This window comes from Saccostrea cucullata, unplaced genomic scaffold (assembly GCF_032062105.1).
Source record: "Saccostrea cucullata isolate Sc308-1 unplaced genomic scaffold, CSIRO_AGI_Scuc_v1 ctg8978, whole genome shotgun sequence".
Taxonomy (NCBI): domain Eukaryota; kingdom Metazoa; phylum Mollusca; class Bivalvia; order Ostreida; family Ostreidae; genus Saccostrea; species Saccostrea cuccullata.
This window is the reverse complement of record NW_026925698.1, coordinates 9,959-26,538: the sequence shown is the minus strand read 5'-3', so window position 1 is coordinate 26,538 and position 16,580 is coordinate 9,959. Positions and strand designations below refer to the sequence as shown.

At 31.6% G+C, this 16,580-nt stretch overlaps 1 protein-coding gene across 1 annotated transcript; it reads right to left on the bottom strand.

Annotated features, from left to right (window-relative positions):
- Nucleotides 1-12,627: 12,627 nt before the first annotated feature.
- Nucleotides 12,628-15,844, bottom strand: LOC134269613 (ras-related protein R-Ras2-like; the record flags this gene model as incomplete). The annotated part of the gene is made up of 3 exons (XM_062751818.1): nucleotides 12,628-13,154; nucleotides 13,719-13,837; nucleotides 15,716-15,844. Coding segments are annotated over 3 exons (318 nt in total), but the record flags the coding sequence as incomplete, so codon positions are not given.
- Between the last annotated feature and the right edge of the window lie 736 nt (nucleotides 15,845-16,580).

Here is a 16,580-nt window from a genome sequence, read left to right as displayed (position 1 = left end):
CCATATTTAAAAATTCACCTAGATCTAATAAATATATCAAAAGATTGGTGGTTACCATGACAACCATTACTTCCATATAACTCTGATTTCCATGGTTGATATTTTGATATTAAGATATACATGTAATTAACTTTAAAGGAAAATTAATTACATGTGAAAATGAGAAAAAAATCATTGGACGAATATTTTCACAGAACCTTGTAACCCGTTCCTTAGATTTCATTCAGTGGTATAGAAGGACGTCGCGCACAATACTGGTGTTACTTTCACACAATGCATAGGAAAATTCATTTTATGGCTGTGCAGAGATGGTTTTGCTAGAAGATATCAAGTATTATATATCAATGGCAAGGAAAATATATGAATAATGACAATATCATACTTAAAATATATTTTAGACGTTTTTATTCGTAAAATTATAGCTAGATGTACGGCGATGTCGTCATTTTTATGATGTCCCAGCGTTACAGAAAATGTCCATGCGCTTTATTAAAACGTTGTTAAAATAATAAATCCTATGCCTAATACTATAAAAATTGGTATATGATTGAATCAAATGTATCCAAAAAGGATGTGATAAGTAATTTAAATGATCGGAGGACGAAAATGATATATCGGCACGGTAAATGTAGAAGACCTAGATGTCCCGTTTTTGTAGACGTTCGAGGAATGAAACTAAAAGTCATAAGTACCAAGCCTAACCTATGTTTTAGATGATAATTTCTGGTATAGTTATAATGTACATGCATTGCAGAACACAGCAATTACCAGTATAATATAATTCCGGCAATATCCATTAAGCAGACGGATTTTTTTCTGTGTCCAATGGAATGTCCCATTCATAAAAATATCGCGTCTTTTTAGCAATTATGTCATTTTATCTTGTAATATCGAGTAATATACCAACGTGAATACTTAAAAACGTATAACCTACAAAAAGTACATAAAATTTACTACAGAGAATATACAAAATTTCAGGTTATCCCGCATCAACTTTTACAAGGGAAGAGAAGTTTAATGTCCAATGAAATGTCCCAGGTCCGTTTGACGCGCCGTAACGTGACGTAACGTAACAAACATGAGCAGTAGGCTACTCGTCAAGATTTGCCTGGTCCCCTAACTCACCAAAACAAATTTAACCTAAGCCTTTAACATTCTTTTCTGAGAAAAATAATTTCAAATTGAAATCGGACTCCAGCATGGAGACATACAGGGCCCACATGTATGTTTCGAACTCCTGACAAACAACATAAAATATTTATACTGTACATGTAGCGCAGACTAGACATTATAGTTACATATATCCTGAGTCCTGATACAAATGCCATATCTGTCAAGGACAGGCACTTAAAAGAACCAAATGAAAAATACATTTCTATACTTACAAATGTAGTATTTTACATCTAAGCAGTAGAACTGAGGATATATTTAATTGTTTAAGGATATACGATCCTCAGCCAGGAAGGATAACTCTTTAATTTATAACTTAATTCAAAAAGCCTTAAAATAAAGCTTGAAATTGAAATTTTTTCATGCAACAATTTTCATTTTATGCCTCTACGTATGATTCAATGTTCCTTAAAGTTTTAACAAACAGTATTAAAAAATTTGACATTTGTACCTAGTAAAATTAATTCAACCTTGCATATTTCAAAAAAATCAAATTTCTTTTAACTTAGCCTTAGTTACCAATGTTTATAAGCATGATTTGAAATTAGAAGTGATTTACGGTGTTTTCTTTGAAAGGAAACTCTTCATACACTATGCATTATGAAACGATGGAAGTAAGTAGGAGAAAGAAAAGTACTAAATAAGTGTAAAATTCATGCAATTTTCTTTAAAAGCCTGGATACCTATGATTTTTATTCCTAAAATGTATTTCTTGATCAATTATCAATTAAAAAATATGCAGTATGTAGTTCAAATCGCATTTCCTGAAAAATTATTTGAGATTTACTAATTTTTCCTATATAATATGATTAAATTTAAAGATGAAGTTTAAAGAAACACCGTGGGTAAATACATTTTAATTTGAGAATTTAGAGACATCTCTGTGAGCATTTTCAATTACTCACTGCCTGATTTTCAGAACCTGAGGATCGGATAACCTTAAATAGACGCTACTTTTCTGAATAAGAAAAGCTATAATGCAGTCTGTCCAGCGTCTATAAATACCGTATACTCCCTTCTTTACATGTAGTTATTTTAAAATATCATAAAACTAGCATTAAGTTCACATATTGTAGTAAATATTGCGGATTTCAATTTTATTCGGATAGCCTAGTAGTCGAATAACGGGTCATTTGTCGAGCGATAGTCGAGGGCTCATTCTGATCAGTTTATCTGCATTTCACTGTCAGAAATCTTGAAGTTATAATCAAACTACTGTCACATATTTCTGTGAATACTAGTGCCTAAAAGGTATACTTTATGCTTCTGTATTTTAGTATAAATTAAAATAATTGTACTACCCCTATATCTTGTCTTTATGTACACTTACTAATGCTTGTAATTTTTTCAGGACGTTTTCATCGTGTCTAATGGTATCAACCTTTAAACAGGACTGACCCTCTTTTCATTCAACAATATTCTGATACTGTTTGGAATATTTTTCAATTCATGCAGCCCTCACTTCCCGCAATTTTTATTGCAGTACATTCAAACCTCCCCCTTTATGTTATCCAAATATTTCTCTAGAGATAAGAGTTGGACCCCCCCTCTCTTAATTCTTCAGCACAGACACTTACGACACCGCTGAATGATGCGAGTATCGCAAAACCACTACTTGGATCTTGGATATACCCGTATGGGTGGAATTTTTTAAGCGAATTAATTTTGGCATAATTAACAAGAGTGTTTAGATCGCTAAACATTGATTATTGCTAACAATCAACTGCGTGTTTTTCGAGTTGTCGTAGTGTGAGCATTTAAAAGTACAAAGGCGTGTGGGGGGGGGGGGGCTTGCTAAAATTGCCTTTCGCAAATCAGTCTTTTTTATTGGAAAATTTTTAAATTTGCATCTCGCTAAAATTGCACATTATATTTATATTTTTTTATTGAAACCCAAAACATCAATATACGTACTTTAAATATACAGTTAATCTAGTTTTTTTATTTTTTTTTGGGGGGGGGTGTTGTGTTGTGATTGGATGGCACCTAGACATCATAATCTTTTGAAAGATAATTTAATGGAAAAACCGTTTTCAAATCCCTGCAGAATTCGTAAATTTTAAATGAAGTTTAAATATGTGAAATGAAATAATATTAACAACCTTGCTTTTAATTAAATTTTTTTCTGGAGGAAATATAAACTGCCCACATTCGAGTCATTTTAGAAAAAAAATATTTTATTTCATCAAAATTATTAAATAAATATTTTAATAGTGGATGTGCATGTATGATTAAATCTATATCGGTACAATGATATGAATGTGAAAGATATTAAAATATAAACATAGGATAAGTCCGCAAGGAAGATAATAGCGAAAATAAAGTAAAACAGAAATTACTTTTAAATATTTCTCACAAGCAAGGGTGATCCAGGAGTTGAGAGCACAGGCACTTGTTTCGTACACAGGGCATCGATCTTTTCTTTACTTATTTTTACCACCTACACGTATATATATTAAAAGGTAAAAATCACTCGATTAATCGTGTGCTCGATTGGAGAGCTAATAGTAACCAGCTAAAATCGTACAGTTTGGCATCACTTTTTGGGGTTTGGGTTATTTCGTGGGTGAATTCCTTGCGAACAAAAAAATGTTCACAAGAACAGCAAGCTGAGCATCCCTTTGAAAAGAGCATAAAATATTATAAGTGAAGGTTGCATTCGTCATTGATACCGATGCAAATTATTTCACTTGTGTTTCGCACGACTTAACTGACAAACACACATATATACCCTCACCTACGTACACCTAGGGGATAATAAATCAAAATATGCGAGACTTGATTTCAAACAATATGTTTGCCGAAGACAAACTTTATTTTTATGCGCCCGGATCGATAGATCCCGGGCGTATATTGTTTTTGTCCTGTCTGTTTGTCTGTTTATCTGTTTGTCTGTTTGTCTGTTTATCTGTTTGTCTGTTTGTCTGTTGTCAACTTTAACCTTCGCCATAACTTTTGAATAATAAGAGATAGAGACTTCATATTTGGTATGCATACTCCACTAATAAAGTCCTTTCAAATGACATCAAGGTCAATGACCTTGTGACCTTGACTGTGACCTATATGCTCAAAATAGCTTTTTCCACTGTTTGTCATAACTTTTGAAGCATAGGAGATAGGGACTTCATATTTGGTATGCATACTCCACCGATAAAGTCCTTTCAAACGACGGCAAGGTCAATGATCTTGTGACCTTGACTGTGACCTATATGCTAAAAATATCTCTTTACACTTTTTGCTATAACTTTTGAACCATAGGAGATAGGGACTTCATATTTAGTATGCATACTCCACCGATTAAGTTCTTTCAAATGACACCATGGTCAATGACCTTGTGACCTTGACTGTGATCAATATGCTAAAAATAGATTTTTTGAACTTTGTTGCCGCCGGGCGCATAGTGTTTCACAAACACATCTTGTTTTTAAACTTATAGTAACCTCTTGGATTGTCATATAGATATACTTAGACGTATAGTCAGTCTAAGGTGATTGTAAATCGCCATTCGCAAAAAAAAAAAAAAAGAAAAATGAACATACAGGAAATTAAAGTTTATAGCACGAAATAAAAACCTCAAGCATTTATTATTAAATATTCCACCATTTGGAGGTTTTAAATATTATTGTTTGAGAAAAAATGAATACAGAAATAGTGATTAAACATTTGGTTGCTTTACACATCTTTTTCGAGCACTGATTGACTTGTTTCTCAACGAACAGTTTACATGTACATATGTATCCAAATTATGAGGGTGATATTAATATAAAAATTAATATGAATGTACATGTACTATGTTGTTAAACGTATTGAAACAAAATCCGTGGTCTTTTTATACAGTCTCATTTAATCTTTCAGGATTCCTGAACAATAGATGCACGTGAGATCACAGGTACTTGTGGACAGGACCTCCCACCCCCACCCCCACCCCCCCACTATACACCCCTGGTCCAAATATTTTTTTTTTCTTTTTTTCTCATGAATTATGTTTCTGGTATTTATTTACAATGTATTCCATATGAAAAATCCAAAAAACAGTAACATAGATTTAACGATTTACTAAAAAACTCTTTATTATCATACCAGGGGTATGTCTTTTTTAGTAAATCATTAAATCTATGTTATTTTTTGGATTTTTCATATGGAATACGTTGTAAATAAGTACTAGAAACATAATTCATGACAAAAAAAGAAAAAAAAAATATTTTGACCAGGGGTGTATAGTGGGGGGGGGGGGGTCCTGTCCACAAGTACCTGTGCGTGAGATGTATACTAGAAACACTTTTTATTAAAGTTACAAAATTCTCTATTTGTATATGTGCATTAGAAAAACAACTTTTTTGAATGCGGGGTATAAGGTTCAAGGAATAAAGAACTTTCCGTCATAGAACTTTCCTTACCATTTTACATGGTGAACTAATTCTCTAGTGGCACTCCACGGTCATATTGGTTACTTTATCATACATGAAAAATTAATTGTGTGTATTAGGAAATTGGGGAGGGGTTATTATTGATCCCTGCCAGATCTGCGCATGTCTTTTCGTCTAATATGACGATTGTGTAAGCGCGGAGCTACAAGCAAATTAGGATACACATAACAAGTTATGTTAATATTTACATTTTTATGTTATAGATATTTTTTCTGTTATTGGATTTCCTAGCATGTAAAATAACAAAACCACAAAAAGTACGGAAAACACGTGTTGAAATTCCTTCCCAATTTGTTTGAATCATGTAGACAAAATTGAAACTCTATTCTTTTTTAATCTTTTATATACAATTGTTAATATGTACTTACGTGTAAATGATACATGTACATGTATATGTGAACATGCATTACCCCCCCCCCACACACACACTTTAAAAAAGAATAAAAATTAATCATAAGGTTACATTGTAAAAATATAACGTTGCACTTGTTGCATTTTTTTACGTTTTGGTGACGTTATAAGCGTAACGTTAAGTATCACCAGTATTGTGCGCGACGTCAAGGAGTTGATAATAAGAGATGGATACTCAATAGATCTATATACGCGTATCTAGAGGGGTGGGGTCTGATTTTGGAGCAGAGCAAAAACGGAAACACGCGCCTTTGCTCTTTGTCTGTACGTGCATAATATCACAATTTTATTTCAAGCCCACTGGGATATCGTATCGACATAAGAATGGAAATTAATATAACCATTGTAATTAAGACAACGTATAACATGTCTTTGATAAATCTTTATATACACTGTAGTTAGAAAGGTTGAGTTGAAGGCAACAGCAAGTGGTTTCTTCTTTGAATAGGTCCGCAAATAGCGGTGCGTGATAAGTACCCATGCGATTTCTAATAGATTGTTTGAAGACTTGGTCTCAAAAAAAAAAACGGGGGGGGGGGGGGCATGAATATTGTCAAACAGAAATTCATAAAGGTATCTTTTTAATTTCAACTTTTGTGTACAATCACAATGTTTCTAGCAAAATAATTTGGCAAATGACCAATGACAAAGTGAGTAAATTTACGATTTTCGTTGAAAAAAAACCCCCAGCTGTCAATGATGTCAAAATAAAACATTTAGCCAATATGGATCCCTCATACATGGAGCATCATGATGTACAATGTCAAAAATCAGAGTAATAACCAACAATACCGATGTTGTAGAGTAGGATTTTCCCCATAGCCAGCTACCCCACCCCCCCGGAAATCGTACTCTAGAGCAGGATTTTCCCGGTCCTGAGGGGAAATCTCACACCAGAGCCCAATTTTCCCCTTTTTCTTTCTCAGAGTAGGATTTCACCCTTTGTTATAGAGTCAATGTAAAACACAGCCGTAATATTTTTGTGAAAAATGATAAACGGTATAGTTCCAGGCCTACTGATTTTTAAATGGTAATGCGTGTTTTTCGACTTATGTAGTTAAATTTTCTTAGCACAAATTTCAAATCATGGAATCTCAACCCATATAGTTAGCTTTCAACAGAACATGTAAATATCCTCAACTTCCATGTCTTAACACCTCTAATGGCACAGTGGTACTTGTGTTTGTCACATATTTTTAATGTGAAGTTTAACAAGGCTATGTATATGTAGCACAAACATTCATAATGTCACATATATAGAGTATTCAAATAATGAGCATCAAGTAATTCAAAGCTCTTTGGTCCCATATGGTTTCAGATGAATAAAGTCCAGATATGTGCAGTTAAATTTTAGATCATATTTTAATATACATGCAGTTTCTTTTGTAGAAACTGTGGGACGTGAAGATTGGTTCTTTGGATGAACATATAAACCGAGGTACCGTGTCGCAGTACCTGTTGGCACGATTAAAAACTCTTTACTGTTCAATGGCCATAAGTGCCAAGTATATATAGGAAAAAAAATTGCAGCTCTCCACAGGCAAGTGGTGGCATCACCATATAAGTGAAATATTCTCGAGAGGGAAGTTAAACAACATACAATCAATCAATCCAGGGGCGGATCCAGCAATTTTTGAAAGGGGGGGTTCCAGGGTTGTGTCCCTCTAACCCCCCTCCCCTCTACACACTCAAGCAAAGATTCACACACATGTATTGAAAGTTCTAATGTGGTAAATAATATCTTTGTTTACATTCTTTTTTTCTTTGAAAAGGTACCCCAAGTCAGAATAAAAAAAATCATTTCAAAAACTAATGAAGTTTTATAAAATTGAATGGATCTGCAGCATTTCCAAATTAGAGTAAAAAGAATTTTCGTTTTAGAATTTGAAAAAACGTTTTTGGGGTAAGATGCGGATGGGATTTAAAACAAAAAGAATTGCATGTTAGTTCCTTCAAAAGATATGATAAAAAGGGTACATATATAGCCAACACAGCCAAAGATCGCGGGAATCTCATATCAAAAACCTCGCATGTTACATATCATACATGTATATAAGGTATATAAAAATAAGTAGAATATTTTCTACCATGCATTCGCTCATAAAAAAAGTAATAATGAAGGTGAATGGAGAAACTAAATGTGTGGGAATCTATCTTTTCAATACATAAGTTAGATGTAAAAATATTTCTTCTCAAATAACGTTTTATCTCTCTCTCTCTCTCTCTCTCTCCACTTGGCAAAAAATAAAGGGGGGGTCCAACCCCCGGAACCCCCCCCCCCCCCCCCCCCCCCCCCCCCCCCCCCCCCCCTGGATCCGCCAATGCAATCTTTCATATAATTTTTTTATCCATTCTACACAGGAAAGGAACTTTAAAAATGAAAACAAGAGCTTGTAGTGTATATAACAGTTTATTCATAAAATAAATGATATCAGATCACAAAAAATGACAGACACCCACTCAAAAAAGCATATATTCCCAAAAATGTGATATTATTCTTGTATCTAATTTGTAAAAGAAGGATAACTCTTACAACAAGAATGTACCAGATTAATCACAAAAATATTGCATACAGACACAGGCCTTTAAAAAGCATGAATGTATTGATGCACCCAAACACTCTTTCAAAATATATTTAATAAAAGACTTGCAAAGTATTATAATACTTCACAAAAATGCTCCCGTGTACAAAAAAAATTCCAAAAATATTGATATTTTGTTGGAATTATATTTTTATGTTCAGTCTGGCTTGAGACATATGTGGTTCTTATTCAAAATGTAAACTCTAGCATACACAATGTTGCAATAAGGTATAATTTTATCAGGTAGTGAGAAAAAAAATGGTACACTGTAAAACGCATACAAGTGTAATCTAAAAAGATTTAATTCTTTCATTCTCTAGTGAAATTGAGAAATGGAAGCAAAAGCTGCAATACATTCATGTCCTTTACAAAAATCACTTTGAATTGTGATTTTGATATTTAGGGGGGAAAATGATTGTCAACTGAAATATACAAGAATAGTAAATGAAAACTTGCACATTAATAAACCTAGACTAAGACTATAAAAGAACTTGTATGATATTTTGATGTATATATGTAAATGTGACATGAAAGAGTTCGTTTGTAAAAGAAATACTGACTTTTAAAAATTCATTTTTTTTTTTTACTTTTTTTTAAAGAGCATTTTTGCTTCACAGGGAGGTCTCTGGAATAACTGAAATACTGGAAAATTTAAGATATGAAAATAAATTTAAATAAACACTAACATTTTTCAATGTTGGACATTATTACTAGTGATTTAAAAAAATAATCTTAACAAGTGCAAAACAAGGACATAATAAATATTACACATAAAAACTTAAAAATAAACTCTTACAATTAACCTATCTTTCTGTACTATAAAAAACTCTTGCCTTTTAATTCATTAAATATAGGCTTTAATTTTAGGACATTATAGTATTTAGATTTTCATTAAAATTGCTTCATAGCATCTTCTGATTGCAGAGTTATAGGAAATTTCTTCTACAATGATTGATTAAATATAAACAAAAGACATTAGTATAAGTTCATTGAATTTTCAGTATACCGTAAATCACTTTTTTTTCACGAGAACTTTATTTACTCATAATAACGCAAAGCAATGTGCTCGCAAAAATTTCATTCTCGGGTATAAAAGTATTCCTTACAATTACATGTATATAGAGGAATAACAACAATTTATGAAAATTTTGTCTCGCTAATAAAGAGTCATCGACTATCTTGCAAAAATAAGGTGTCCCTAAAATTTAATGATCTACAGTACATGAATAACCCTAAAGTACATCCTTTGAACCATCAATACTTTTGATTGCTTATAAACACTGAACCCGGTGAATTACTGTAAAAATATTCCAAAGTTATGTACTCTATTAAGGACAATTTAATAATTGATTGTTAAACAAATTTCTATGCATGTTTGATGCATTTCTTATATTATGACTGCCAAAAAACCCCACTAAGAATGAAATTTAGCTTTAAGCTAAGAGAGTCTACTTAGTACAGTATATAAATATCGATATATCAAAACAAGATGACGTACAAAAAAAATGCACACAAAAATAGAGGAGAAAATACAGATACAATCAACATTTAAAATCTGGATATAGAAAGTCATACATAACATACAGAAGACTGAAAAAGAAAAAAAACAAAGATTGAAAAAAAGTCCAATAATAAGTTAACAAAGTTGAATATAATGAATCAAAGATAATCATAAATAAAACAAAGAAAAAAACGAAAATAGAAAATCAACAGATTGACTAGTTTGTTTGCTATCCTCTAAATAGTTTGAATATATTAGAAACAAATGGAAGCTGACTAAGAAATAAATATTCTAACTAGTTATTACACCTTATCATTTTATATACATGACTCATCACATCCTTTTTACACAAAAAACAAGATATAGATTTTTCATTTGTTTTACACAGCATAACACCTTTTTTTTCAAGATGGAATAAAGTTTGTCAAACAAGAATAAAAGACAAATTTAGCAAGCTCTCAATGCATAATTTAAAGAGTGATGTCCCTTTGCTAAATTTTAGTTTCCTTAAGGTTTACTGTCCCCCCCCCCTTGAAAAGAGGAATAACTCTCACTGAATTAATGTCTACAATACCTTAAAAATTACCTAGTTAAAAGAGAGGTTATTATGTCAAATTTTGCAAAGCTACATGTGCTGAAATTGATTGGCAATGCATTTCAATAATATTGAGATATAGGGTGGGATTGATTCAAGTTTCACAGGAGTGAAAAAAGGGAAAATGAAAATGTGCACTATTTTGATTGAATTCGTTTAAATCATATTTCATTTCAATTTCATTTTGCTCTTCTAAAACAGTAATAATATAAAAAAAAAAAAAAAACGATTTCCAGTTTATGGAGCAGAGGACCACCCTTACACAAAAATTACTTATTTTGAAACATTGGAAACCTCTTAGGCATTGCAACTTCTGTTAATTTATGGAAAATATTTGTTAGAACACTATAAATTTACAATTTTACTTTGAAATTAATAACTTTTTTTCCTGAACCTTCTCAATTTCTATACTAAATAAATTATCTCGTAAAAAATCTTTGGTATACATGTATAGGTATATTCTTTGAGAACTAATTCAAAGTTTTACAAGTTTCTAATAAAAGGCATAGTAGAAGAAAGAATATTCCAGCAGGAACATTTGTATAGTGGTAGGTGATGAAGAGATGAACAAACAGTAGTAATATATAAAATTTAAAATGTAAAAAGCATGAAAAAGCAAATAAAGCACATGTACAAGCCATTAGCACTATTCTGATTAGCTGAGAAAACAAGAGGACACAAAATCTCTGTTCACTGTATTTGACAGTTTTTCATATACATCCAAATGTCAAAATTGTATATACATCTCTCCATTTTTCCAATTACATTTAAGTCTGAGTTTAATGCCATTTGAGCCAAGCAAAAATAAATTCTCTCCCTAAAGATCCCCCCTCCAAGAAAAAAAATCTTTACGTGATACATGTATAAGATTTGTAAAAAGTAAAACTTTGGAGAACTTATATGGGAAGTAAAATCTACAATTTCTCCAATATCTGGAAGTCTGCAATTTAGGGGATGGGTTAAAAGGGGAGTGGTGGTGTTACATTTTGAATCTGTTTAGACTGAAGCATCTTTGTCTATGCATCTGTAAATTTAATGAAGATTTTTTTCAGGGTGATTTGCAGGTTTGAAAATTAGTAAGCCACAACAGTGTAAAAATTAATCCATCTTTTTGTAGCAAAATGGACAATGCCTTGTTAAACAGTTCTCTATATTCTTTGTCTAAGCTAAACAAGTATGCTTATTGTTTCTTTCATAAAAGCAACTGTAGATACAAAATAAATAAATTTACTTAAATTTTGAAAAGTGTGACTATTAATTATTATATACAGGCTAATTAAAAATATAACATTGTATACAAAAAAAGATCAAATCTGTGGAATGCATGATGGCAAAAATAATTGTAAAAAAAAGATTCCTTAAACTGCAAAAGGTTTCCTCTACTCTTAATATATTCTACAAAGTGATTTGAAAGAAATAAAAGTAATTCTATGTACTTTCTTTACATGATTACACATACAATCAAAATCTTCCATAATTATGTTTAAAAGCAAATAAGTTATGTACACAAAAATAATGCAATTTTTTATTAAACATGTTAAAGCTGAAATAAACATTGATCTTGATTAAATTGAGGTACTATTGGAGGTATCTACTGACTTTTTTTTTGGTTGAAAATAAATACGTAACAGTCAAACCTACTGTGCATTTCTCACTATACAATACAATTTCATGTTACATCTAAAACATATTCTACCAAGGATTCTTTTTCTCTGCCAAACTTTTGAAATAACCTTTCTTATTTCTTAACGCCATATTAAAAATGTTTATCAGGATTTGTTGAGTTTTCCTCATGTCTTCATAAATTTGTTGATTGAGACTTCATTGATTTTTTTTATTAAACTTTTTGAAGCTGGTTCATTTTAATTTACTAGACACTTTTCTAAAATTCCAGTAAAAATGAACCGAAACAAACTTTTCACATTCATATATCTTTTAACTTTAATCATGGTTACCATAGCTACTATACATATGCAATTTTTATGCAAATTTTCTATACAGAAGTAAAATACCACAGGTTTGACTGTTATAATGAAGGTTTGATTTTTGAATTCTTTTGTTAATGAAAAAAATAAGTTAAATTACCTGTAAACAAAATAAACAGTTCACTTGTCCTTCTTCAATGACATTACATACATATATATACTTTGTGTATAGCAACATTGTGAGCATGATGCACATAAATCTACAGAGTATTGACTCTTGCTTGAAGCTTGACCACAACATAGAGGAGAATGCAGCTTTCAAACACTCAGATGACCAGGACTTGGATTGTCATTACCAGAATGAGGCTGACTTCACATGTATACACAACAAAGCTTTCGATTCTCTTGTGTTACATCAGGTGGGTATAACTTGTCCAGATAAAAAAAAAATTGAGTAAAGAGCCTACAATCCATCATAAAATGGTGCACCTTTTACTTCGTTTAGGGGGTTTGACTGGAGGACTTTCATTGGCTTGGAATCTCCTGCAATGAAAACAATTTTAAGTTATTATAACATCTAACTGAATCCCAAATGTTGTTGAACCTAAAATTTCATTATCTAAATATCTGCATAATCAATAAATTTTTTCTCATCTGATTTTCCCAATTCCTAAACAAGAATTTAGCTGAAAGGAGGACGCTTTAAACTAATGTTTCTTTGCCCTCTCCAAACTCAGGATTAAAAATTGATTTTGGTGAAAAAATCTATTTCTGAGAACATTTCAAAATCAATGCTGAATCTTCAATATCTAATTTAAAACAGTTTTGTTGAGCCTTTTGTATTCATTCAGAGAAGAGGATAACCATATTACATGTATATTTTAAACATGGCCTGATCAACATGTATATACTGTATAAGCAGAATTTTTAGCGAGGATTTAATTTTGACATTATTATCGAGGGTCTTGAAACTTCTTTAGTGAGCATTCTAAAATTGCTAAAATTACACCTTGCTAAAAGTAAAACACCAATTTTTACGGACAAATCACTAAATTTGCCTCCCGTTAAAATTTCCACTTATATGATAGAGAGATATCATTGGCATACCTTATAATTCTAACCAGATCATAAAAAGCTTTGTCTACATTCATCCGCACTTTGGCACTGGCTTCAATATAACTAATCTTTAACTGAGCAGCAAACTCCTGCCCCTCTTCTCTCGTAACCTACGGAGAAAATGAAAACATTTTGTAAATGACCCTCTTTTGTGAAGCATTCCAATCTAATTAGATTTTTATGAAACTTTTACAATGATATGGTAAAACTCGGTTAGTACGAACACGGATATTGCGAATTCATGGATACAGCAAAGTTATCTTGGATCCCAGCTATATAAATTAAATGAATTCTTTATACGGATATAACGAATTAAGGATATAGCGAAGTAATTTCATAGGTCCCAGTGAGTTTTACTGTATATATAGGGATCTTAACAGTGCATGTATTTAAAATTATCATAAAGATTGTATGATTGAGCTTTGATATCGCAAACATCTAGTGCATGTAGATCTTGGATATATATAGTTAGGTCAAAGTAAGTTGAAAATGCTTACCACCTTTTCTAATGCATATTAAACGAAATACCTTGAATCACCTGATTTCAAGTTCTTTTACTTAGTTCCAGGGAATTTGAGATTTTTAATGAGATTTAACTTTTTGCTTATTTCAGTACCCACAAAGACCCCTGGGTTTGATTTTCATAATGGTACATGTACCCAATAAATACAAATTTATGCAGCAACAAACAATATACAATTACGAACATCTATGTGGATGAAGGGGGAATTTTGTGAAAGAATTGAAGTAGAGAAATTTTATATTTCATGTGGAACTGCATAGGTTTCTCCATATCATGAAAACAACTAAATTTAAACCCTCATAAAAATAAGTAATTTCATAGAAAATACATATAAACCAGTGGATATGCTTAATACATGTATGATTCTATGGGTCAGTCAGTGGGTGTATAAACTTGAAAATGTCAATATTATTTTTATGAACATATTGTACTGAAGTTCAATTCTACTTTTAAAGAGATAACTCTGGTATGTTACAGGGGGAAGTCCATTTAAAAGCCATTAAATTATGACTTCATAATTCATTGATTTATTAAAAAAAATATCTGTCATCACAACGGAAAAAAATAAGTATTTTAATTTGTTGTCCTATAGAATTAGGAAATGTTGAATAATTAATTTCAAATATGGGAATTTTGCCTATCTATATTGCGAAAGCTATTAATGACAGTATTTTAAAATCAAGAATCACTCAAATATCATAGGCACATCTTTGGTAAATGTACATGACATGGAACCCAATGATTTTTATCATCATCAACATTCCCCCTTGGAGAAATCATGTACAAGTATACTATATATAGCTGCAGAACTGTATATTAGCCTTATGGTTTTATATATTTGTCTTTGACCTTAATGCTGCAGATCCCGTAATGCAAAAAAAGGGCAATTTATGGCGCAAGATTTTTTCCCCATTTTTGGGGAGAATTTCTCCACATTCCATTGGTTACTCAACTATCTTTCGCTCCCATATTATAGACACATTCATTATCCAATCTGTATTTTTTTTTATCCACCTCCCTACCCTTCGTAGTTGTCTCTGAAAATGATTATTGTGCTTGATTAGAATTGACTTTTAGATTGCTGAAAATTCACCTCAAGCGAGTTTGTCGCCTCTAGAGACAACTATAAAAGGTTAGGAGGTTGATAAAATTTGGTAAAAAATGTGTCTAGAATTAGGGAGTGAATGGTAGTTGATTGACCAATGCTGGAATGTGGTGAAATTCTCCCCAAAAGTGCGCAAAAATTCTTGTGCTATAAATTGCACCTTTTTTGCATTACGGGATCTGTAGCGTTATGGTCAAAGACAAATATATAAGACCATTAAACTACAGTTCTGCAGCTAAACTAAATATTGCTGCTGCTTTTAGTTTTAATCATATAAAATTTTAATTTTTGCAACTAACAGGAACCATTAGACAGCTGCATTTCTGCAGCTATCCAACAGAATTAAAGATAACTACTAACCACCCGTGAGTGTTCTAGATCCGCCTTGTTGGCTACCAGTATCATTGGAAATTCTTCTCTGTCTTTTACTCGTAAAATCTGTTTGTGGAATTTGTATGCTTCATTAAAACTGAAATAAAACAGAGAGATTATAAATTAATATCATAATTAAATTATTTTCTTTTTTTAAAAAAAGATAAGCAAGGACATTGAAACTGAAAACAAATTAAGTCAAAATTTTATTATGAAATCTTTTGATTTAGTGGCTGAGACAAATGACAACGAAAAAGTTGGTATTCCCATGTTTACCAAGTATAATTTATTATATAACCACAGTGATACTATTTTAAAAGATCCTTGACTTGAAAATTGTTTTCTACTTCACCTTTCCTTATTGTATAAAACTATCGGTGTTTGAGTAATCTATTATAAAACATGCAATAATTATTTAATTCAAAAAAATATTCAAGTATTGTACATCACTAAATTTTTGACACACTTATTTTTTTTTTGGGGGGGGGGGGGGGGGGGATTGACATTTATTCTTTATTAGCGAGGCAAAATTTTCACAATTTGAGGCAACTGCTCTATATATAACGTTGAGGAAAATTGATACTAATATACATGAAAATGATATTTTTGTGAGCACACTGTCTTGCCTAATCATGTGAAATTAAGGTCTCACAAATTAACAGTGTTCCCAACAATTATGACCATTGAAAGTCTATATCAATATAAGATGGTTTCACTATCATATGCCTTTTGAGACATATTCGTGTCTTGGCTTTCTAGAAAAAGTGTGAACAGGTGAAGAAAAAATTAAGCACATCTTCTCATGACAACATGCACTGGATAAAGTTTTCTACAACACCAACAATGCATGGTA